The sequence below is a fragment of the Lissotriton helveticus genome, chromosome 5_1 (assembly GCF_964261635.1).
Source record: "Lissotriton helveticus chromosome 5_1, aLisHel1.1, whole genome shotgun sequence".
Taxonomy (NCBI): Eukaryota; Metazoa; Chordata; class Amphibia; order Caudata; family Salamandridae; genus Lissotriton; species Lissotriton helveticus.
The window spans coordinates 2,104,759,378-2,104,783,984 of record NC_136065.1 but is presented as its reverse complement, the minus strand read 5'-3'; the positions used below and the strand labels follow the sequence as shown (position 1 = coordinate 2,104,783,984).

Sequence of the window (24,607 nt, the reverse complement as noted above, 5' to 3'; positions counted from 1 at the left end):
TGGTGGGTGTTGGCGGGTAGTGGTAAAGATGGGGGAAGAAAAGAAGTGGCTAAGGCGGGCAGTGGTGTGAAGGCAGGTAGGCAGCTGCTGAGGTGTGGCCAGTGGCTGATGACCTACAAGCCATGGGTCTGCTTAAGAAGATTTTGATACTTCATTTTAGGCTGTCAGAATTGTACTACAATCATCGGCACATTCAGTGGCCCTTCTGGAATCACGCATCTCAGCACCAAAGAGTCCAAGACAACTATAGGAGACCATTAGGAAAAGCTAGGAAACAACTTCCGAACCACCCATCAATAAAGTCCATACAATTCCATTTAGACAACGTGATGCATTAAGTTTGTCTATTACTATAGTAGAGGCAAGTGTCCACCTGAAGAAAGACACCTACACAAGGTATCTCTAGTGCACTAGAAGGGCCAAAGAAAGAAGTGCTGGAGTTAAAAAAAAAAATGCAACCTAGTGGGTGAAAAAAGAAAATATTCAAAATTGCCCCGAAACATAGGATAGATAATAAAGAAATAAATAGATGGACTGAGACACTGAGAAGCAAGAAGTAGGTGTTGTAAGACCATCAGGACAAAAGTGAATACAGGTGCAAGAACTATTGTTTCCATAATCAACATTATCAGGACTACCAAATCTTTGACAAGTCAGTCAAGAACTGGTGGAATAGCAGAAGTCCTGAAATGTTGCAGAGAGTGCCAAAGGAAAAGATAAAGTCAAAAGTCAAATACCTAACTACTGCAGGTGTCACTATTCACTCATGGCATGGAGATGTCATGAAGACAATTTCGCCATGTTGATCAGCCCTTGTTGGGGAACCTGGCTGGTGCTGTCTCTGACCCACCTGCTGTTTCCTATTTCTGTCACCTGTGTAAGTGTGGGTTAAGGTGAGGCAAATGTCACTTCCTGAAAGGAAAGAGGGAGGGTGAATCCTTCCACAATGTTCCCTCTCCTTCCAGTCCCTAGTCCATCATGGCTGCCCATATGTAAAGTTGACCCACCTGACTCCAGAAGAGCATCCTCTCCACATGCTGTATGGTCCCCAGTCCTCCCATCTATGATGCTTACCACATCCACTGGCTCTTCCGGAGGCTGATAAGTTGGAAGGAGCAGGAGGATTTGTGTAGGAGGAGTGCGGCCTATTATCATCAGGACGATCTGTTCACATTTGTAATGTGAATAGGGCTCTGTCCATCCTTACAGTCGTACTGATGAGTCCAAGCAGTCTGTATCTTGCTGGATTGCATTTTACACAGTAGCCTCTTACAAAAAAGCTAACAAATTGCACAGCAGCTTACTCTCAAAAAGCATAATCCTCTATGGAAAATGTGTTGCTCACTGGTCAGAGGAGACAAGTGATTAACACTGTGCCCCTATTACAGTATCCTCGTTTTGGACTTTGTGGACAACAACTTGGAGATCACTGTATATGTTTGCAAGACACCAACTCCTGAACAGACACCCAAGTGGGCCAAGCTTCACTGTGAACACTGTAGGGACCACTGTATGTCATATTTCAATAGCTGCTCTATTTTTTTGGAGCGGTGTTGAAGATTGTCAGTGTAGATCCCATGATAGAAAAGGAAAAACGCCACCTCCTCATTCGTCAGCATGGGAGAAAGGGGGCAGTTTATAACATCTTAATACATGTTCAGAGCTTACAGCTGTGCTGCCTTTAAACTGCCAATGCAATGGCCTTTAGGCTAGAATAGCTCCCTGGCTAGCTCAGGAAGGCATCGAGGTATCAACAGTTCTTTTTTCCAATATTCATTTCAGGAGCAAGAATATGTTTGCTCTTTGAGTGTCCAGAGGTCTGCTTTAGTGGTTGGGGGCCTGCGTGTGATGCTGGTTGAAATTTGTGAAGACGGTGGTCCTGTTGAGTAACAGGTCTATGGTGTACACCTGTTACTCGGTGGAACCTCCGTCTTCACAACACATATTCTTGCTCCTGACAATTGGAATACATGCATTGTACAGACTTTGCTCACTTGCATTATAGGACGAAGCGTAACACACACGTATCTAGCCCTGATGAAGTCTGCTGTTACGCCTACAGTGTATAGACGAAACATGTGTTTGCAAGTGGATGTCCAAGTATAATGGAGGAACTGAATATTGGAATAATGAACTGTTGAAGCCTCGACGCCTACACTTTTTGTGTGCTCAGAGTACATTACAATTCTGTTTGGATTTCCTCCGGTAAGGGAAGATAGGGTGGCTCCCCCTCCTCCAGAGCACCAAATGGGATATGGACTCTTGTTGTACAGACTGAACTGTAAATCTACTTCACATACTGATTAAGTTGTGTGCGCCCACATTCCCAGCCACCATTTATGCTTTTTAACGAAGCTCATGAAGGCAGGGCATCATGCCAATCTGGGACGTTATGTTGCATATCATTTTGATTTACCTTCTTTAATTTTTCCCTTTCAAGAAGGAGACATTAAAAAAGAGTTTCAGAGGCAGCAACATTGTTTATTTTTACTGTTTGACTATTTTAAAACCACAAAAAAAATGATTTTAATAAGTGTTTCTAAACAATCCAGAAGTAAATGTCTTGTAAAGCGTCAGATCACTAATGTATTCAAATATATTATGATTTCAAATACAAAGTAGATACCTATGATGCAAAACTTGTGTTGCAACTAAGTAATTTTCCTTTCTTTTTTAATCCTAGAGCTGGCGGCATTCACCTTTCTGGTACCTAAAGCAGATTTCAGTGGCACTGGCCTTATCAAAGACTGCTATCAGATCCATTCTGATGACCCGGAGGTGGCGGAGAACATCACTCTGTTGTTCTCGGAGCTGGTCAAATATGGTATATTAATTATTGTGAATTTTTGCTTCATAAAGCGTGGTAACTGTGCTCTTGTTTTAAAGATAGTGGTGGGTGATAATAAACACTGCACCCTTCGAAGCACTTGCTATGTCGAATTGTATAGCGCACTAGTCACCTGAGAGGGTATCCAGGCGCTCGGGAAAGGTGTCTGGTCCCAATCTACTTATTATATGAAGAGCCAGGTCTTCAGCTTCTTGTAGAAGTGTGGAAAGGGCTCTGAGGTGTTGAGGGCGGTCGGCCTATGTGTTGGGTGCGATGTAGGAGAATGAGCGACCTCCAGTTTTGCTTTTGCGAATGCGGGGATTGTGTGAGTGTGAGGCAGAGCATAGGTGTCTGGTGGGTTGGTGAAAGTGTATGCGGCTGTTCAGGTATTCTGGGCCTGTGTTGTGAAGGGCATTGTATGTGTGAGTGAGAAGTTTGCATTGGCTGATCTTGTGAATGGGGAGCCAGTGAAGCTTCCTGAGGTTCAGTGTGATGTGATTGCACTGTGGGAGGTCGAGAATGAGTCTTGCAGCTGCCTTCTGGATGGTCTGGAGTCTGTGTAGGAGTGGTTTGGAGATTCCAGCGTAGAGAGGGTCCTGCCTGCTGGTGATGAGTGCTTGTGTGATGGTCCATCTGGGGTTCTAAAGCAACTATTTGAAGATCTTTCACTGCGTTCTTAGGATGTGGAAGCTTGAGGTGCATAATGCATTGACTTGAGCCGTCATGTTAAGCTTGTCATCTAGGATGATCCCTAGATTTTTTGCGTGGTCGGTGGGTGTTCGTCGTAGCTTCGACAGCCACCAGGTGGAATCTCATGGGGAGGTCTTGTTGCTGAAGACCAGTACTTCCGTCTTGTCGGAGTTGTGCTTCAGGCAGTTGATTCACATCCAGTCTGCTATCATGTTCATGCAGTTGGTGAGGTTAGTTCTAGCGGTGTTTGTCTTGTCCATCAGAGAGAGGATGAGTTGGGTGCCATTAGCGTAGGGGATGATGGTGGTGTCTTGTGATTGGATGATGTTGGCGAGCGCTGTCATGTATATGTTGAAAAGAGTGTGGCTGAGGAATAATCCCTGTGGAACACTGCATATCAGTTTCTTTGTCTCTGATGTGAAGAGTGGCAGCTTGATGCTGACTTCTTCCCGTGCGGAAGGAACAGATCCATTTGAGAGCTGATCGTTTAAAAAAAAAAAGTGTTATAATTATTTTCATAAAACTTTACTGATTACAAACACATGTATTTATTGGCTCATACATTGTACAAGGTAGTGCTTTGGAGTAGACAGAATATATGTACTTTTGCTTCCCTAACTGACCCAATGTACCCATCTTCACAGTTAATAACAATTCTCCCAAAGGGGACGTCATCAGTGTTCGTTAGTCAATCAGTTCCAGGTCAGATTCTTCAGGCGGAGGAGCACATATGTTCCCTCAAACTGCGTTCCATTTCCCCCACACTCGCGTCCATTTTTGGGGACACCATCTGTGGATAAATACCGCCTTTTCCGCTACCATGGCATGGTCTAGATCGCTACACCACTGCTGGTGAGAAGGGACCGTCTACGCGCCCCAATGTTGAGCAATGTTCCGCTTAGCCAGTGTGATACCTAGGGTCGCCCAGTCCTGCATGGTTAAGGTCTGTTGGCTCCCACATATTGAGAAGACACCTCTTTGATTCAGGATGAATGCTGAAGCCACATACCCGAGTGATTGTAGCCATGACAGCCCCCCAATATTGTATGATTTTGGGACAGTCCCACAACGTGTGGTAAAAGGTGCCCGCTATCCCTCAGCCCAGCAGACACAGTGGTGTATCAATCCTCCCTATTTTGTAAAGTGTTGTTCTAGTGTAATACGTTCTGTGCAGTATTTTGAGTTGCACAATCTGTAGTCTATTATTATTATTATTATTAGTCTGGAGGGGATTGCCACTTCGCGCGGGGATGCAAGTGCCTCCGGCCAATCCTGTTCGTCCATCTCCCCCAACTCAGTCTGCCATTTTTCTCCAAGATTGTGTGTGGGATCTTTCTGACGGTTAACCAATTTACGGTATGTTAGAGAAACAGCTTTTTTGGTTAGGCTGTACGTCAGTCATAGATCCTGAAGCGGTGAGGACTCGGGGAGATCAGTTCCCGTTGTATGGGCCTCGTGAGTGCGCGTGTTTAATCTGCAGATATCGGTATTGCTCCATCTCTGCCATCTGATAGGTTTCCTGGAGATGAGCAAATGTGATCCCCCCCCCCTTATTCCACAGGTCTCCCACCCTGGATATACCTATTAGATCCCATCAGTTGAAACCTTTACTGTTGTGTAGCCTGCCCAATCTTGGGGTGTCCCAGAGTGGCATGTGTTGCGTTAACACTCCCTCCCAGCCGAGCGCATGCAGTACTATAAACCAGATGTGCACGGTGTGCGCTGTGGGTCCAGTCAATGCATGTTTCCGGGATTTACTATATAGTGCGCCCAGGATTCCGTCAGTGCCAATACTGGTTCGTCCTGTGGGGCGTGGAGCCATTGATTAACCACTATGAGCTGGGATGCTCAATAGTATAGTTTAATATTAGGCAGGGCAATTCCGCCATCGTACCAACCCCTTGCACATTACTATGCAGGGAAGCTTCCCCTCCCAGAGGAGGTGGCCTACCTCCACCTCACTTGACTTGAAATAGGAGTGAGAGACCGGGATTGGCGTGTTTTGCAGAGCATATATAAACCTGGGGAGAGCCATCATTGTGAACAGGGCCTCGCAGACCAGGAGTGTCAGTGGCAGGGAGTGCCAGTATTTCACGTCACTACGGAAGCTCTTCAGGGGCAGCAGTAGATTACGCTAAAAAAATTGTGAGGGTTATGGCGTGATATATATGCCCAGGTACTTGAAACCATCTTCTGCGATCTGGATTGTGACACCCCTGGGCAGGTGTGGAGGGAGGCCCTTAAGTATATATAAAACAGATTTGGCCCAGTTAATAGTGTAACCCGAAACTCTACTGTATGACTCGCAGATGTCCAGCAAGCAGGAGAGTGACCGTCTGGGGAATGGCATATAGAGCAAGATGTCGTAGGCATAAAGGGAGATGTGGTCCTCCCATCCTTCCAACACTGCAATCCGCGTATTACAGGATCCCTCCTTATCCACGCCACCAACGGCTCGAGCACCAAAGCAAACAAGAGGGGGGACCTGCCTGGTCCCACGCCCCAGAGGAAAGTCTTCAGAGACCTGCCCGTTGACCACTACATGTGCCATTGGTTGTTTATATAGGAGTTGAATCCAGGAACAGAATTTGGGACCGAAACCAAAATGTTGTAGCACCGCAAATAGAAAGGGCCATTCCACTCGATCGAAAGCCATACTGGCTTCTAACGAGAGGATGACCGCCTCCTCTTTGATAGTGGGTATGCAAGCCATCATGCCAGGAAGCCTCCTCAGGTTCATCGCCTTGTTCCGGCCCGGCATAAAACTGGATTGGTCGGGGTGCACTAGGGTCATACGGTAAGGCTGAAGCCTAGCTGCCAGCGCCTTCGCTAGTATTTTCGATTCTGCATTGAGGAGTGAAATTGGGTGGTAGGAGGTGCACTCCTGTGGGGGTTTACCTGGTTTCGGGATCTCTATAAGCGTCGCTACCCGCTGGTCTCTAGGGAGTGTTCCCATCTCCAGACTGGCCTCATACATCCTCAGCAGATGCGGCACCAGCGTGCCCGCTTCTTTTTTGTAAAGCTCAACGGGAATACCGTTGGGACCTAGTGCCTTACACGGTTGAAGCCCTCTAAAGGCTGAAGTTAGTTCATCAACCGTGAGAGCTGCCTCCAGTGCCTGTACCTCATGTGGCGCAAGCCTGGGCAGTCGTATATCCTTAAGGAAGGCCAAATTCTCCTCTACCGCTGTCGTTGCCTTGGGAGTGTATATTTTCTCATAGTGTTGTGCGAACGCTGTGACTATGGCGTGTGGGTCACTTATTATCTCCCCAGTGGTCAAGTGCTACCCAGCGACTTGCCCATTCCTTTTTGTCAAGGAGAGCTGATCCTTGTATGCCAATGTCATGGAGTATTCTGATGAGGGTGTTGTGAGAGATGGTGTTAATGGCCGCGGAGAGATTGAGCAGGATGAGGACCGTTGTTTCTCCTCAGTCCAGGATGTTTTGAATGCGACGCATGCTGGTTTGGTGCTTCTGAATCTTGATTTTGTGTTGTTTAGAAGATGGTTAAGAGCAAGGTAGGTTGCGAGTTGCTTTTTAATGGCCTTCTCAATCACTTCTGCTAGATAAGGGAGCAGGGAGATGGTCAGACATTGCTGAGCTGATTAGGGTCCGCTGTGTGCTTCTTGAAGAGGGCGTTGATTTTTGAAGGTTTCCATTCATCCTCGAAAGTGGTGGACGTGATGGACGTTTTGATGATGTGGGTAAGGGTGGTGCTGAGTGGTGGTGTTCCCATGTTGTAGATGTGATGAGGGCATAGGCCCCTAAGGGGATGGTCTGCCTGATTGCCACAGTGCCATTTCTGCTGAGGGTTGTCTATTCAGTCAGGTGGCCTTCTTGGTTGGTGGTGGGTAGGTTAGCAATGAGTTCTCTGGGGTTGGGTTGGTGTGCAAAGTTGCTACAGTAGTTTACAATTTTGCTATGGAAGAAGATGGATAGGTTGTCACAGAGTTGTTGGGAGGCAGCAATGCTGTTGAGGGTGAGGTGAAACCCTCGGCAATCGAGAGGATCTTGCAGCTGTTGAAGCTTCCTTCAATGCGGCCCACTAGTGCTTTTTTCTTGGTGTCTCTAATTTACTAGTGATAACGTCTGAGTCCAGCCTTGTAGGTAGTTCTGGTGGTGGTGTCGTGGCTGGCCCAGTTTCCTTTCTAGCTGTTTACAGTGTTGTTTGGTGTCTCAGAAGTCTACTGCGTACCAGCGGGCCTGCTTCTTTGATCTACTATGCTGGTTAGGTTTGATGGGAGCAAGGGTGTCTGTGCTGTTATTAATCTAGTTGTTGTTGTCCCTGCCAAGGTTGTCTGTGGGGCTAGGCTGATGAGCTTCTGTGATTTTGCTCCAGCTGCAGCTTGGAGTGCTGAACCTGGTTGACTTGAGGTATGTTGATTTGGAAGAAGAGGATAGGATGGTCAGTTCATGTGAGCTGTGTGGTTCAGTTGCATTTGATGCTGGTGCTTGTGGTGAAGATGGGGTCCGGTGTGTGTTGGTTCTGTGATGAGCGAGGTGAATATGATGTTGCTCAAGCTTTCGAAGAGTGTGGTCATTTAGGTCTTCCAGGTGAAAGATAAGGTCACTAAGGAAAATGTAGACTGGAGTCAAAGGTGAGCGGAGTGACAAAGTTGGCAATGAGGTTGATAAAGGTGGCTGAGGGTCTGGGTGGGGTGTAGCTAAGGACTCTGTTCAGGGTGAAATTGTCAGAGATTTGCAGCTTGAAGTGCAGGTGTTCCATGAATGGGGTGACGTTCTCTGTGGATATTGTCCTTTTGATGGATTCCTTGTAGATGATAGCGAGTCCACCTCCTGGCTTGTAAAGGCGGTCCTTTCTAGCAATCTTGTAGCCCGCTAGGATTGCTGTACCAATGTCAGGAGCCGATGAGGGGTTGAGCCAGGTCTCTGTGATGAAGAGATTGTCGGGTACGTCGCTGCTCAGAAGGTCCCATATTTCATTTGTGTGTTTGCTGATTGATTGTGTGTTGAGAAGCATGCATGAGAGTGGGAGTTGACGTGCAGGCTTGCTATGGCATGTGGTGTTGGGTGGGAGTGTAGGTGTTGGTGCTTGTGTGTTTGTTGGGTGGGGGTGGGGGTGTTGAGGGCATTGTTAGTATTAGGGTGGAAGTGTGGGTGGGTGGCTGCCTGAGAATTGGCAGTGCGTACCGGTGAAAGCTCCTACTGTGGTCTGAGGTACGGCATAGCAGCAGTTGGAGGAACGGCGGCTGGGGTCTAGCGACCTAAGGAGCCCTGTAGAGTATCACTGGGTGGCGATCAAGTCCTAGAAGGGTGGGAGAAGTCCAGAGTGCCATGATGTCATTTCCTGCGCTGATGGGAGAAATTGGGCCCAAGCCATTGCTCTGTCATGGGAAGATTGCAGAAGGACTTTGAAATTGATGTAACTTGACAGAGTTACACAATGAAATATTTACATATGTATGGTATAATTTTAGATCACAGAAGTATAAAACTGGAGAAACACTGCACTTTAATAAATAATAAATACATGCCTAGGGACCTGTGACATGAATGCCAGACAGTAGAATTACTGAAGACCACAGTATGAATGCTAGTATTTGCGGTTGTTTGAGCTGCCATAGGAATTCTACAACCTAGACAACCCGAAAACCATTGTATTACTGCTAGAGCCTCAAAGATGCTAGAACCCTGAACCAACTGGTAAAAACCTAGAAAGTGTAGAATTTGGTATCTTAGCTTAAACCCAGAAGATCCTATGCACTTGGACTTCTACCGTCTAGAAGATCAGAGCACCTTGGTAGGGCTGCTAGGTCCCAGAACCAAGGCACAGGAAGGTCTTTATGGCGGTCAGAGAGCAGAAGGTCCTCTGGATTCTTCAGTGAGTGCTAACAGTCTTGAAGACTTCTAAAGCTCAGGGGGCCCTTAGAGCACAATATGCCAACTAGACTTGCGAATGTTCTCAAACTAAAGTTTGAGTGACAGAGCCCAGAAGGGCATCCAAGAGCCGGGAAAGCTCTTAGCTTGTTCGAACATACATTAGTGGTTGCAGCAGGATAGGCAGCGGAACTAACTAAGCTAAACTTAGAAACCTCTGGAAGTGTGCTAACGTTGCTAGAGCATAAAAGGATGTCACAGTGTGCTGACACTACTAAAGCCTGGATCTTACCCAAGGGTGATGTAACACTGCTGGAGCATAGAAGGTCGTTGGAGTGCACTAACGCTGTTAGAGTGTCGCTTTTACTCATTGTTTCATCAAGAATCTGACAAAAATACAAATAAAATAGATCTAGACAGTTTTGGTGAGTAAATCTTTGAAAGGTTAAAATATTAATTGGGTCTAAGTGTAATTAAACAATGCAAAATCCCCTTCTTTCTTGCACCTGATTTGTCACTGTGCATTAATAAATACTGTATTTGCACCCACCTTGAGTGCATTACTATTCTTAGATAGGTTTGTATGGGAGTTTACCTTCAGCAGGACATGCTGATACTTGCTGATGCAAACATAGGAGTCAGTGCTATTTGTGTGCAAGTCATGCTAGGCCTTAGTGTAAATAGGAGGGTAAATTGAGTTCACACCAGAAGTAGTAGTAGTAATGCATACATTTAAATGACACCATAGGAGTCAGACACAGCATATTTTATGCTGTGGCTCTATAAATCATCAAGAAATTAGAGGAAAAAACCCAAACAACACTCAGCAAAAAATCTGTACCAACTATTTATTGCTTGACTCCCCTTGTAGATGACGCCCTACCAGAACTGCGGTCCCAGGATGTGGCACAGATGCTGGAGAAGATTAAACTCCGCTTTGCTTCCACTGAGGTATGTTTTAGTTTTTTTGCACTGAAAGGGATATGTTTAGCGATTTCCTGGACTGCTCATGGCAGTTGCTTGTAATAAGAAGTATGTCCAGAAAAGTACCCTTAAAATTGTGGTGTAAATACCTGTGCCTACACTACATAATTAGCAGGGCTATAACTCCTATGCCCTCCCTGCAGGCTGCCATTACTGACGGGGACCAGCCTTTCCATCTTTGTTTCATTTGCCCCAACATGTACAAAATATGCACTGCCAGCAACAGCTAACTTACACTGCCAAAGACTCACACAGCATCCCAATGGGTGCATTAAACTCACATAATGTGCTGGTGTTGCAATTTACAGGTGCGTCTCGATATAATTACAACCACTTCTAGCAAAGTGACGACTACCAGATGTAGTATATACTTTCAAAACAATAGACACATTGTGTATAATGATAACATGATATGAAATATAAAACAACATAAAGCTTACAAATCTATTAAGCAAGGAGGAACAATTTCTGAGAAAAGTGCACAATCAATGTTTGAATAATGAACAGCCTTAAACACTAAATATATGTATTATAGATACTCTGAAAGTAAGGAGGTATAAAAGTAAATTCCAATGTTCTGATAGTTTTAATGTATGGTTTTATACTAGCCTAGGAAAAGGCCTCAATAGGGTCTCTTTCAGCTAGAACAAATCCATGATTTGACTTGCTCACCTATAACATATCTTGTGATTAGGCCTTCTTCTATGCTGCTTTAGACCATTGTTGGGCAATTAGGATTGGAAAATTGGATGCCTGAACTATCAAATGGTAGGCTCCAGGAATGTGCACCATCTACCCACTGGTTAAAAGAAGCGGTCTTCTCCCAACATGCTTGTATGATGATGATGAGAAGTGACAAGTGTGCTGCAGTTGATAGTCGAAAGCAGAATAATTAGGGATGTGGGTCAGTGGTTAAATACTTGTCCATGGAACTTGAAATCATGAGGTTAAGTCCCAGATGTTCAACTCAAATTGTGTAACCAAAGGCATGTACTTCATCTGCCTTTATTACCCCAAGCAATAGACATTGGGGCTGATTTATGAGAGCACTGCGTCACTTTAGCATCATGTAAAGTGGTACATGCATGACGCAGGGCTCTCAAAGAATAATGAGGCCACGCAAAGCCACCCTGCATGGCTTTGAGTGACCTCCTACATCATGAGTAAGGTGTCGCAGTGCAAATTGCTGAATCACTTTCCACTGCACCCATGAGGTGTTCCATGGGCGTTGCGATGGGTTTTGCCTTGCAAAGCCCATGGAATTTGATGCTGCCCGACATTTACAAAGTGTTTTGTCGTGAACCTGGGGAAGAGTCAAATCCATATGCCTTCCAAGGTGAGGTGTAACGAGGAGAAATATATTAACTTCTAAACTTTTCAACCTCTCACCTACAGTCAAGAGATCTGGGTTTTATCCTGGTTTCTTTTGCTCACTATGCCACCCCAGTTTGGACCCAGCCATATGCAAATCAGTCTTGACCCTGCTCCTCATGGGAACAGTCCAGCCCAAACTGCCAGGCCAGGTCCTCCCATGGGGAGCAGGGTTGAGACTGATTTGCATATGGCTTGTTCCAAACTAGGTGACGTGGCAAGCAAAATAATGATGGATTAAACCCAGATGTGTTGTTGTGTGTATTTAGCAAGGACCCCCTGAGTATCTGGATCTTGTAATTCCTAGGTCAGGGAAAATAATACATTTGAAAAACAACAACCTAGGCAACTAATATTTACGACACAATACTAATAAAATAAAAGAACAATTGGCTAAGGCTGGCTATAAGACTTGAGTTTTTTATTGAGCAGTAGCAAAGTTTACAAATCATTAGCATAACATTGTATTTAAAAATTTAAATTTCACACAATACGTTGTTTTTGTTAAAAAACAGGTTATTATTATACACAAAAGGAGTGAAGACACAAGTTAAAAATATGTTTATCTATAATAGATAGGTGGCGAAAATGGGTCTCTACGCGCGTTTCGGCGGCCAGCGCCTTCTTCCTGGAGTAGCCACACAATTTCTATAAATTGAAAATATACATAGATTACATGGTTATAAAATTACAAGTTGACATATTTATACAGTTTTTTTGAGATTTAAAAAAATCAAACATCAAGAATTATTAATTTATGCAGCCAGTTAGTCCAGTTTCTAGTTTTGCAAATTTATAAAACAATATTAATTTCAGTTGTTCGTCTTTATCCTTGTCATTTCCTTACGTAATCTGTTTTAATCCAAAAAGACACATGTCAAGAAGGGAGATGAAAGGTGGGGGATAGGCGGTCTTGGCAGTAAATGGCATATTACGTATATACAGTGATATCTGTAGGGTTGCCATTTCAGTAGATACAGAAGATTCAATGATAATAAGACAAATAATAGCACCAAACACTCGAGATGCAAGGAAGATCTTTTAATCGCTCACTATATGTGATATTTGATAAGGAAGTAAATATATGGCGATGTCAATATTTAAAAAAATTTTTTTTTAAAAAAGGAGCTTAGTCTTTCAGTTTTTCTGCTATAACTGACTAAAAGCTTTCTATTATCTTGATATATTTGTCTGGGTACTTACTAGGAGGATCTATTTTGAGCACTTGTTAGGTCGATTTTCTATTTCTTGTATGATTCTTTCTGGATCAGATATTGTAGGAGCTTTAGGTAAAAAGAAATCATACTTATTATCAGTTTCTATTCTAGACTAAAAAGTTAAACACATGTATTTTTGGTTGTTTTTTTACCTGGTTACTTAGAGGGTAAGTAAGTAATTCCCGCCTGCCGGAGCCCTCAATATGGAGCAATTCTGGATAAAATTCAAACGGTCGAATTCTTCCCAAGTGGTTTTTTAGATATCTGTTTTTTGGGGAGAGTACAAAGGCAAGAATATATCTATTTTTCTTATTTCCAATAGTGCTTTCAATTAGATGCGGTTTGTTTTTGAATTTTTTTTTAATTATAGGCCTACAGATTTAGAATATACTCATCGTATTTTCTGAACTCAATATGGTCTTACCTATTGGTTCAAATACTGTTAATTTCTTTTTCTTGAGCTCAATTCGCGATCTGTGATATAATCTGTTACGAGATGAGCTGGTTTGAAAGGCTTCCTGATGGTCCAAAAAGAAGGGTAGGGGAAGGCAAGAATTAGATCTATATTTCACATTTTCTTACCAAGTGATTTCGAATAAAGGTGAAAAAATGCCTATGGTTCTAATAGTCTTACCTAAGGAAGCGAGGTCTTATATTCAAAAGGTATAGATGGTGTGAAAAGGATTTTCAGGTATTGTAGGTAGGTGGGGGAGATAGTGTTAAAAGATCTCCCTGCCTGTGGGTATAAAAAGGGGGAATATTAGGTTCCATTTGAAAAGGGAGGGAAAAGTTTTGAATTTGGTCTATAGCGCTTTGTTCGATCTAGTTTCTTACCTCAGGATAATCGGCAGGGCTCACTACGTCCGGCGGCGGGATGCTCTGTCTGATGATAAAAACGCGGGAAATGATGATTGGTTGCATGTTCGTGAGCCATGTATATATACCCTTGTTAATTAGAGTAGATTCTCCGCACCTATTTGATATATCTGATTAACTACTTTAACGTGACAGTTTCGGTAAGAGGTTTGCAGTGTAAGCAAGAAATGACGGAGTCATTGCGTGTACTTCACTGATTGGCGGAAGAGCGCTTGCGTTGTTGGTGCCCGCAAGTGAAAACGGACTAAATTTTGTAGTTTTAATTGGTGGATGCTTTGTCATTAGTCCGTCCTCGTATACACTTCTATGATGGAAGTCGGGCGCTTATATTCTTCGCGCCTATAAGTGAAGAAAGACTTAGATTCTGTAGTCTATAGATGGTTTTTCCTTTATGGCGCTTGGGCATTAGTCCGTCCTCGTATACACTTCTATGATGGAAGTTGGGCGCTTATATTCTTCGCGCCTGTAAGTGAAGAAAGACTTAGATTCTGTAGTCTAAAGAAAGTTTTTCTTTTATGGCGCTTGGGCACTTATATTTTCTGCGCTAGTGGGAGAAGAGATACCCACGAAAAAATACATTTTATTAAATGGATTGAAGTTAAAAAATTACTGACGGCTGTTTATTTCGTTAGAGAAGCAGTGGAGGGGGGGGAGGGGAGGGTTTTGGCTTTTTCATTTAGGGGGCGAACGAGAAGGTAGGGGAAAAGATATATTCATATACTCTTTTAATCATATTTACTTATAGATCACTGAGTATATAATATTTTTGTTATTTTTGGAATATTGTCATGTCTCAATTGTTGTCACATCAGCCTTTCATTCTAGTTCACAGAGGCATTGTGACTTCAGTAACCAATATAATTATATATTATTGTAATCATATTTGCTTATAGATCACGGAATATATATTATTTTTATTGTTTTTAGAGTATTACCATGCTTAGATGGTTATTACATCAATCTTTCATGCTAGTTATTCGAAGCATTATGATTTCAATAAGACATGATTATAATCATAAGTGGGTTAAATATGTGCATATAATTTATTTTCAGCAAATCGCATGTTCCCACGGAATTTCATTATTCAATCCTTGGCGAAAAGTATTAAAAATAAAAATCCAAAAGACTTCCCTTTTCTTTCGGATAGCTGTACCACCTCTGGAGTCTGGGGTATGGATTTTTTCTAAAATTCTCCATTTAAAGTCATCAGCACAGTGACCCTTCTCTAAAAAGTGCTTTACCATTGGGCAAGCAATCTTTTTGGTTCTTATGGCTGAGCGGTGTTCGCTCAGGCGTGTCTGAATCATCCGTGAGGTTTCTCCTACATATCCTAAGAGGCAAGGACATTGTATGAAGTAAATCACATTGGTCGTTTTGCAATTCCACATTTCCTTAGCTCTTGTTTTGTGGTCATTGTGTTCAAAGTCTTCACCTCGTAGAATATTACCACATGAAATACATGAGGAGCATGGAAAGGTCCCTTTGACTGGATTGTTTGTTAGGATTGATCTTTGACTGAAATTATCTTTATTCATGCTGTTTTTAAAACGAGAGTGGACAATGAATTCTTTTATGGTTTTATTTCTCTTGTGGGCAAAGAGTGGCTTCATCAATTTTTGTTCATTGGAGCAGTTGCTATTTAGTATATGCCAGTTTGAATTTATGACCTGTTTTACTTTGTCGTTTATAGTCGAGTGTTTTGTTATACAGACTATTTGGTCATTCGGTTTAGGCGATTTAGTTCTTAGGAGAGAGTCTCGGTCATAGTACCGTGCCCGTTTGTAAGAATCTCTCACTAGGCGATGGGGATAGCCTCTTTCGATGAATTTGGTTCTCATTATTGCGGCTTGCCTATCAAAGTCACTAAGGTTCGTACAATTACGCCTGACGCGTAAGAACTGGGAAAAGGGAATACTGTTTTTTTGCGATCTTGGGTGGAAGCTGCGATAGTGTAATAGTGTATTCCTTGCTGTAGGTTTTGTGTGGAGATCTACTTTTAGGGTGCCTGCATCATTTATAATTTCGATGTCTAAAAATTCCACTTTCTCATTGCTGATGTGAGAAGTGAAGTGAAGGTTAGGGTTTGCTGCGTTTATCCATTGGAGGAATTCCCCCAGAGTTTCTCTCCCATCGGTCCAGACAAAAAAGATATCATCAATATATCTGGACTAATGGGAGACAGACTCAAAAAAGGGGGCAATCTCATTCTGAATGAATTCTTTTTCGAAGGCCGCCATGAAGATATTAGCTATCGATGGGGCTACTGAGGCCCCCATGCTTACTCCTTTGATCTGGCGGTAGATATAAGACCCGAATTCAAATACATTTTCTGTTAGTACGATTTCTAGGCAGGCAAGCAAGAAATCTTTCGGGCATGGGATTGTATGTAAATCAATAAACCAACTGGTGGTTCTCATGGCATCAGTCAAAGGGATATTGCTATATAAGGACTCTACGTCCAAAGTGACTAATAGTTCATTGTTGCAATTAAATTCAATTCCTTCAATTTTCTGTATCATATTGCCTGTGTCACGTATGTATGAGTCAATTTTCGGAATAAACGGACGCAGATAATTGTCCACATATTTGGAGAGTGGTTCAGTTGCAGTACCTATGGTGGAGACAATGGGACGATAAGGGGGATTGTTGGCATGTTTGTGTATTTTTGGAAGACCATAAATACAAGCAGTTTTCCCTTGATTGTGGTTTAAAAAGTCGAATTCTTTAACATTAATAAGTCCGTCTTCCAAGGCTGTATGGGTTAGGGACATAATTTTCTTCGATAGGTTTATCAAAGAGTAAGATCTCAAGGGGACATAAAATGTGGGGTCATCTAGCATTTTGAGCATATTGGTTTCATATTCGGATGTGTCAATAATTACTATGCCACCTCCTTTATCGCAACCCTTGAAAGTTAAATTTTTATTAGTGGAAAGGGATGTTAGAGCTTGGTGTTCGTCCTTTTCTAAGTTATAGAGTGGTTTAGGGATAAACCTTAGAGCTTGATCTAATTTTTTCAGAACCACTAGCTCGAAGGTGGCTACTTCAGGCCCCAGTTGCTCTAGGCCCGGGCTAAATGTAGATGGGAGATGGAGGGGTTTTATGGAGGGATGTTCTTCATCTAAAGTTATATTAAGAGCAAAAAACTTTTTTAGCCGAATTTTACGGAAGAAGGAGATTATATCACAATACAACTCAAAAAGATTGAGTGTAGAGTGTGGGACATAGGATAAACCTTTGGATAGCAAGTTTGTACTGTGTTCATCTAACTCTAATTTTGTTAGATTAAAGATTGGAATCACATTCCTTGTTTCCAATATTGTCTGCTTCTGGTCTCGCGGACAAATTGTGGTTCTTCCTGTTGATGATGGTGCTGCGGTTGATAGTTCCCTCTCGATTGACCTTGGAAGTGAACTCGTGGGCGTCCCCGAGCACCCCCTCGGTTCCCTAAAAAAGGCTGTCTACGATTTCCTCTGTTAGGTGCCTGATTGTAAATGGGATCTGGTTCGTAGTAACCCTCATTGTTTTCATTTTCAGAGTCTGAGGTCTCTGAGAATGTGTTTACACGCTGTTTTTGTTGCTGTTGGTCTGTAGTTTCAGTAGTGTAGTGATTCTGTTGATAAAAATCTGGTCTCAGATAAGGGTAGGTGTTTTCAATGGTGGCAAACCTTTTATCTTTCAATAACTTGTCATTTTTCCTTTTTTCTAGATAGGTAGTAAATGATTCTAGTTCTTTATTGCATTCATCAATTTTCTTTATGGCTTCCTCGATATTTCCCATTTTTTTGATCTTGTCTTCTAGGTCTTCTACCTCTGATCTTACTTCTGCTGCTAGTTCTTTGGCGGTCTCGACGATGAGCATCATCAAGTCCCTTGAGCATCTACTAGCAATTCTGCTCCATTTGTCTAGAAATGCTTTGTAGTGAACAAAGAGACCCGGGATGTTTCTAATTCGGAGACCCATGGGGATGATACCTAACCGTAAATAAGCCAGCATGAATTCTCCATGCGCTTCAATTCTTTTAAGTTTCTTTTTTAGTTCTACTAATTTTTTGGTATCGTCATTATGTCGATTGGGGTTTGTGGTGGTAGTACCAAAGGAGGATGATGTTCCTACGAGTGTTTCAAATTCTTCATCCGTAAACCCAAAGGTTTTTTGGAGAGCCATATTGATAATGGGTAGAAATCTGAGTGTATTGATGGATAATTGGCAGAAAAGAGGCAAGGAAATGACAACAGAGAACTGGATATAATAAATTCTATTTATATAGCAGCCCTGCACAGACAAGCTGTGGGAAAAATTGTGTGTATTTAGCAAGGACCCCCTGAGTATCTGGATCTTGTAATTCCTAGGTCAGGGAAAATAATACATTTGAAAAACAACAACCTAGGCAACTAATATTTGCGACACAATACTAATAAAATAAAAGAACAATTGGCTAAGGCTGGCTATAAGACTTGAGTTTTTTATTGAGCAGTAGCAAAGTTTACAAATCATTAGCATAACATTGTATTTAAAAATTAAAATTTCACACAATACGTTGTTTTTGTTAAAAAACAGGTTATTATTATACACAAAAGGAGTGAAGACACAAGTTAAAAATATGTTTACCTATAATAGATAGGTGGCGAAAATGGGTCTCTACGCGCGTTTCGGCGGCCAGCGCCTTCTTCCTGGAGTAGCCACACAATTTCTATAAATTGAAAATATACATAGATTACATGGTTATAAAATTACAAGTTGACATATTTATACAGTTTTTTTGAGATTTAAAAAAATCAAACATCAAGAATTATTAATTTATGCAGCCAGTTAGTCCAGTTTTTAGTTTTGCAAATTTATAAAACAATATTAATTTCAGTTGTTCGTCTTTATCCTTGTCATTTCCTTACGTAATCTGTTTTAATCCAAAAAGACACATGTCAAGAAGGGAGATGAAAGGTGGGGGATAGGCGGTCTTGGCAGTAAATGGCATATTACGTATATACAGTGATATCTGTAGGGTTGCCATTTCAGTAGATACAGAAGATTCAATGATAATAAGACAAATAATAGCACCAAACACTCGAGATGCAAGGAAGATCTTTTAATCGCTCACTATATGTGATATTTGATAAGGAAGTAAATATATGGCGATGTCAATATTTAAAAAAAAAATTTTTAAAAAAAGGAGCTTAGTCTTTCAGTTTTTCTGCTATAACTGACTAAAAGCTTTCTATTATCTTGATATATTTGTCTGGGTACTTACTAGGAGGATCTATTTTGAGCACTTGTTAGGTCGATTTTCTATTTCTTGTATGATTCTTTCTGGATCAGATATTGTAGGAGCTTTAGGTAAAAAGAAATCATACTTATTATCAGTTTCTATTCTAGACTAAAAAGTTAAACACATGTATTTTTGGTTGTTTTTTTACCTGGTTACTTAGAGGGTAAGTAAGTAATTCCCGCCTGCCGGAGCCCTCAATATGGAGCAATTCTGGATAAAATTCAAACGGTCGAATTCTTCCCAAGTGGTTTTTTAGATATCTGTTTTTTGGGGAGAGTACAAAGGCAAGAATATATCTATTTTTCTTATTTCCAATAGTGCTTTCAATTAGATGCGGTTTGTTTTTAAAAAATTTTTTAATTATAGGCCTACAGATTTAGAATATACTCATCGTATTTTCTGAACTCAATATGGTCTTACCTATTGGTTCAAATACTGTTAATTTCTTTTTCTTGAGCTCAATTCGCGATCTGTGATATAATCTGTTACAAGATGAGCTGGTTTGAAAGGCTTCCTGATGGTCCAAAAAGAAGGGTAGGGGAAGGCAAGAATTAGATCTATATTTCACATTTTCTTACCAAGTGATTTCGAATAAAGGTGAAAAAATGCCTATGGTTCTAATAGTCTTACCTAAGGAAGCGAGGTCTTCTATTCAAAAGGTATAGATGGTGTGAAAAGGATTTTCAGGTATTGTAGGTAGGTGGGGGAGATAGTGTTAAAAGATCTCCCTGCCTGTGGGTATAAAAAGGGGGAATATTAGGTTCCATTTGAAAAGGGAGGGAAAAGTTTTGAATTTGGTCTATAGCGCTTTGTTCGATCTAGTTTCTTACCTGTGAGCGATTAAAAGATCTTCCTTGCATCTCGAGTGTTTGGTGCTATTATTTGTCTTATTATCATTGAATCTTCTGTATCTACTGAAATGGCAACCCTACAGATATCACTGTATATACGTAATATGCCATTTACTGCCAAGACCGCCTATCCCCCACCTTTCATCTCCCTTCTTGACATGTGTCTTTTTGGATTAAAACAGATTACGTAAGGAAATGACAAGGATAAAGACGAACAACTGAAATTAATATTGTTTTATAAATTTGCAAAACTAGAAACTGGACTAACTGGCTGCATAAATTAATAATTCTTGATGTTTGATTTTTTTAAATCTCAAAAAAACTGTATAAATATGTCAACTTGTAATTTTATAACCATGTAATCTATGTATATTTTCAATTTATAGAAATTGTGTGGCTACTCCAGGAAGAAGGCGCTGGCCGCCGAAACGCGCGTAGAGACCCATTTTCGCCACCTATCTATTATAGATAAACATATTTTTAACTTGTGTCTTCACTCCTTTTGTGTATAATAATAACCTGTTTTTTAACAAAAACAACGTATTGTGTGAAATTTTAATTTTTAAATACAATGTTATGCTAATGATTTGTAAACTTTGCTACTGCTCAATAAAAAACTCAAGTCTTATAGCCAGCCTTAGCCAATTGTTCTTTTATTTTATTAGTATTGTGTCGCAAATATTAGTTGCCTAGGTTGTTGTTTTTCAAATGTAAACCCAGATGTGTGACAGAGGGTGAGTGTTTGAAAAGTGTCAACCCTCCATCTATCATTTTATTTTGTGATGTTGCATTCTACAGCACACATAGGATGAGGAAAATGGCTTGTATGATTGTTTTTGATCAGGAAGGTCCGTCGTCCTACACAAAAACAATCCTGCCTTCAACAGGGGCACCCTTGCGCAATAGAGCAAGGGTGTCTATTTTAGCACTAAGAATGCACAGTATTGCTTAAATACAGTGCATTCCTGGCCTTTCACTTAGGCATAAGGCAGCGCAGCAAGACGCCGTGCTGCGCTGCCTTGCACCAAAATGCCATAAATGAGGCCTTAAATGTGAGTACTAGGGGGCATATTATCAAGCACAGCGTTAACATTATCGCCGATTTAGCGGCAGAAAACTGCTGCTAAAGTGGCGATAATGGGCTTGATAATACGCCGTAGAGAATGCCCATAGAAGCCCATGTTCACACCAGATCATGGGCTTCTATGGGAATTCACAAGGGCGTATTATCAAGCCCATTGTCGCTACTTTAGCGGCAGTTTTCTGCCGCTTAAGCGGTGATAATGTTAACGCTGTTTCTTGATAATATGCCCCCAGGTGTCATATACCAGAAAAAAGGCACTTGACAAAAGTTAGATTGAGCATAATCAAGATACAACTCCTCTGGGAGAGAAGTTGGCCTAACGGCTAGGGCAGTCGACCTCGAATCTGGGGAACTGGGTTCGAGTCTCGGCAATGATTCTGGGCAAATCACTTAATTTCCCCATGCCTAACAAAAGTGAATGTGTGTCCTGATGTAACACAACTGGTGCTATGTAAAGAGCTCTGATACCCGATACTGGGTCAAGTTCATGCTATAAAAAACTCTGTAAAAAAATAATTTTAACTACTCACAACATTAATTTTTTTACCAGTGTACTTTAGAAGAAGCAAGTCACTAACTAGAGTTTCATGCTTTGCATTGTGCTGTAGTCTCGCTAGAAATCTTGGTTTCCTTTAATATCATAGGATTAAAAAATACATTTATCAGGTAAAATGTATAACCTACCCACACCATTGAGTATACACAATTTGTCCAGTAAGGCCATCTTCAGATTTCTTTACACCAATGCCACTGGGATACGATAAATCTCAATGAGGAGAAAGAGCCATTGTATGTGAATCTAAGATGCCAACGCTATAGTATAGGCAAGTCACCTTTTCTTTGGACTGATGATAACCCCTCTGCAATTTTCTTATCTTGGAAAATCTGAAATATTTCAGTCTGTGATAGGGACCCTGGAAACATTTTCCACCATTATGTAGCCTGGTGGTCGTATCAAGGTCACGAGGTGTTGCTTTGGGGGTCTTACAACACCAATCATTAGTGCTGACACAGTGTAATAAAATTAAGTTCTCTACCCGAGTCTCTTTACTTTCATTTCTGGGTTTTGACTGGATTTGATTGGGCATTTATATAGCGCGACTGGAGCATCCTGGCACTATACAGGAGAGAGTTAAGATAGACAGAAGTAATCATTATATGAGTGATTAGCAAAGTTCATCTGAAGATCCAAAGATCCAAGTCTTCAAGGCTTTTCTGAACTAGGTTTCTGTTTTCATCAACCTTAAGTGTGTGGGCATAAGGTTCCAGGCTCTGGTTCCCAACGCTACTACGGATTTTCACTTCTTTGGTTTTGCACCTAAAGGAAAGAAGATTTGCAGATGAGGATCCAAGTGTCCTAGCAGTGGTGTAGGGGGTGAGCCTGGCCGAAAGATATGTAGGCCCTAGGTTCCTGGATGCTCTGAAGGTGATTAGAAGTACCGTGAATACGATTCTCCTGTGCAAGGGCAGCGAGTGAAGAGTTTTAAGGGCTGTTGAAGCGGAAGATCTGCGGGGTACTTTTAGCACTAGACGAGCTACCGCATGCTGTACTACTTGAAGTCTCTGGAATATGTATTTCTTTACTCCTGCGAGTAGGCCAGTATCGAAAGGATGAGTGCCACTGCAACTGTCTTCCTTGCAGAGAGTGGAATAAAATCAAATAATTTTTTGAGGGTTTTGATTATGTTGAAACACGCCCCTGCCACCGTCAGGGCATTACGTCGAAAGGCGAGCAAGGCATCAAATTTCACTTCCAGGTTTTTTGCTATTTCTACTGTGTTTGGTGGTGCTGGTGCGTCTTCTGGCCACCATTGGCTCGGCTTGAAGGGATTGTCCTTTCCTATCAGCAGGATCTCGGTTTTATCTGCGTTGCATTTGAGATGGTTAAGCTTCATCCAATGGATGACCTTTGTCAGGCATAACTTAAAATTAAGTTCAGCCTTATTAGAGTCTTTGTCCAGTGATAAAATCAGTTGTGTATCATCTGCATATGATGTTGTTTCAATGCTAAATGAGGCTATCAGTGAAATGAGAGGGGCCATGTAGATGTTAAACAACTGTGGGCTAAGGCATGAGCCCTGTGGGACACCGGATGTGATGGGACGTTTGGATAAAAGGAACATTCCTAGGGCCACTGATTACCTACGGTTGGTAAGGAAGGATTTTATCCAGGCTAATGCTGTGTTCGATATGCCGCTGTTTTTTATTCTTGTATGAAAGATGTCATGTGAGATAGTGTCAAAAGCGGCTGATAGGTCTAGTAGAATCAGCACTGCCTTCCTGCCTTTATCTAGGGTTGATTTTAGTGTGTCAACTATTTCCAATAAGGCAGATTCCGTTGAATGTTTAGGGCGGAAACCCGATTGACGGGGATGCAGGGTCTTAGCGTTCTTGAGAAAGTTGGATAGTTTTCTATGTCTTTCCGTGAATTTGCCCAGTGTGGGAAGTAACGATATTGGTCGAAGGTTTGAAAGGATCGAAGGGTCAATATTCAGGTTATTTTTCCAGTGGTTTAACTATAGCCAGTTTCCATTCATCTGGGACTATACCTGTAGCTAGCAAAGAGTTAATTATCTTGTTAATTACAGGATTAACAATATCTATGAATTTGTGAAGGACCACGGATGGGCAGGCATCAAGCGGGGAGCCTGATTCGCAGGCAGTTATTGCGTCACATGTCTGCTCGAGTGAGGATATTCCAAAGGCCTGAAACGAGGGTCCAGTGTGAATGGAGTCAGGCTCTAAGTCTAGGTGCTGAGTTTGGATTGTGTTGAAATCTTTTTGTATATTGTGGATTTTTTCCTCAAAGACTGGTCACATAGAGTCTGTGATGGGGGAATTTCCCTTCTTAACGTTTTTGGATTAGTCAAGGACTTTACAATCGAGAAGATTGTTTTCTGGTCATGGTGGTCATGGTGGGCTTCTGATGTTTTATTTAAAAAGTACTCTTTTTTTGCTAATTTAATGTGCGGTGCAGATGGTATTTTTTGCTGCTCACCTTAAAGGAGTTTAAGTCTGCTCAGTCGTAAGCTCTTCTCAACTTATGTTCCAGTTGTTTGCACTGGAAGTGTAGCTCTGCTAGTATGGTCGTGTACCAGGGAGCTGTGATTTTGGGTTTTCACTTATTTGTAAGTTGTTCCAGTGGGGCTAGCTCATTGCTGATTGATGTCATCCACTTGTGGAAGAGTTGTGTGTTTTCTAAAGTGTCTTCTATTAGAGTAGGTATGGATGCATTAGCAAGAATAGGTAGCTTTGGATTAGTTACCAGTTTAGCCCATTTGCACCTTGGTTGTGGGATGGGTATTTGCTTAAGGGGGTGTTTGGCAACTGGCGTCTTAATGCTGAAGGAGTTAACTTGTGATCTGACCAAGCTTGAGTGATGGGGGGTGCTGACCGTTAGCGAGGTGGAGTTAGAGCAAACTCCATCTAATGTATGACCTTCTTGGTGTGTAGGTATTATAACCAGTTGGTGGATTCCAAGCGATTCTAAGATTTTAAAGAAGTTGTCCACTCCTGTTTCACTGCAGCATTCTAAGTGGAGATTAAAGTCTCCTAAGAGGGTGAAATTAGCGTACCAGAGCATAAGGTGACCCAGTGTGTCTC

At 41.8% G+C, this 24,607-nt stretch overlaps 1 protein-coding gene across 2 annotated transcripts in view; it reads left to right on the top strand.

Annotated features, from left to right (window-relative positions):
• The window catches only part of STKLD1 (serine/threonine kinase like domain containing 1), a 392,522-nt gene that overhangs the window by 275,563 nt on the left and 92,352 nt on the right, over positions 1-24,607 (top strand). For both annotated transcript variants that reach the window (XM_078646124.1, XM_078646123.1), the window contains exons 17-18: positions 2,684-2,824; positions 10,226-10,305. In XM_078646124.1, the coding sequence (XP_078502250.1) occupies positions 2,684-2,824; positions 10,226-10,305 (221 nt within the window). The remainder of the gene's footprint in view (positions 1-2,683; positions 2,825-10,225; positions 10,306-24,607) is intronic.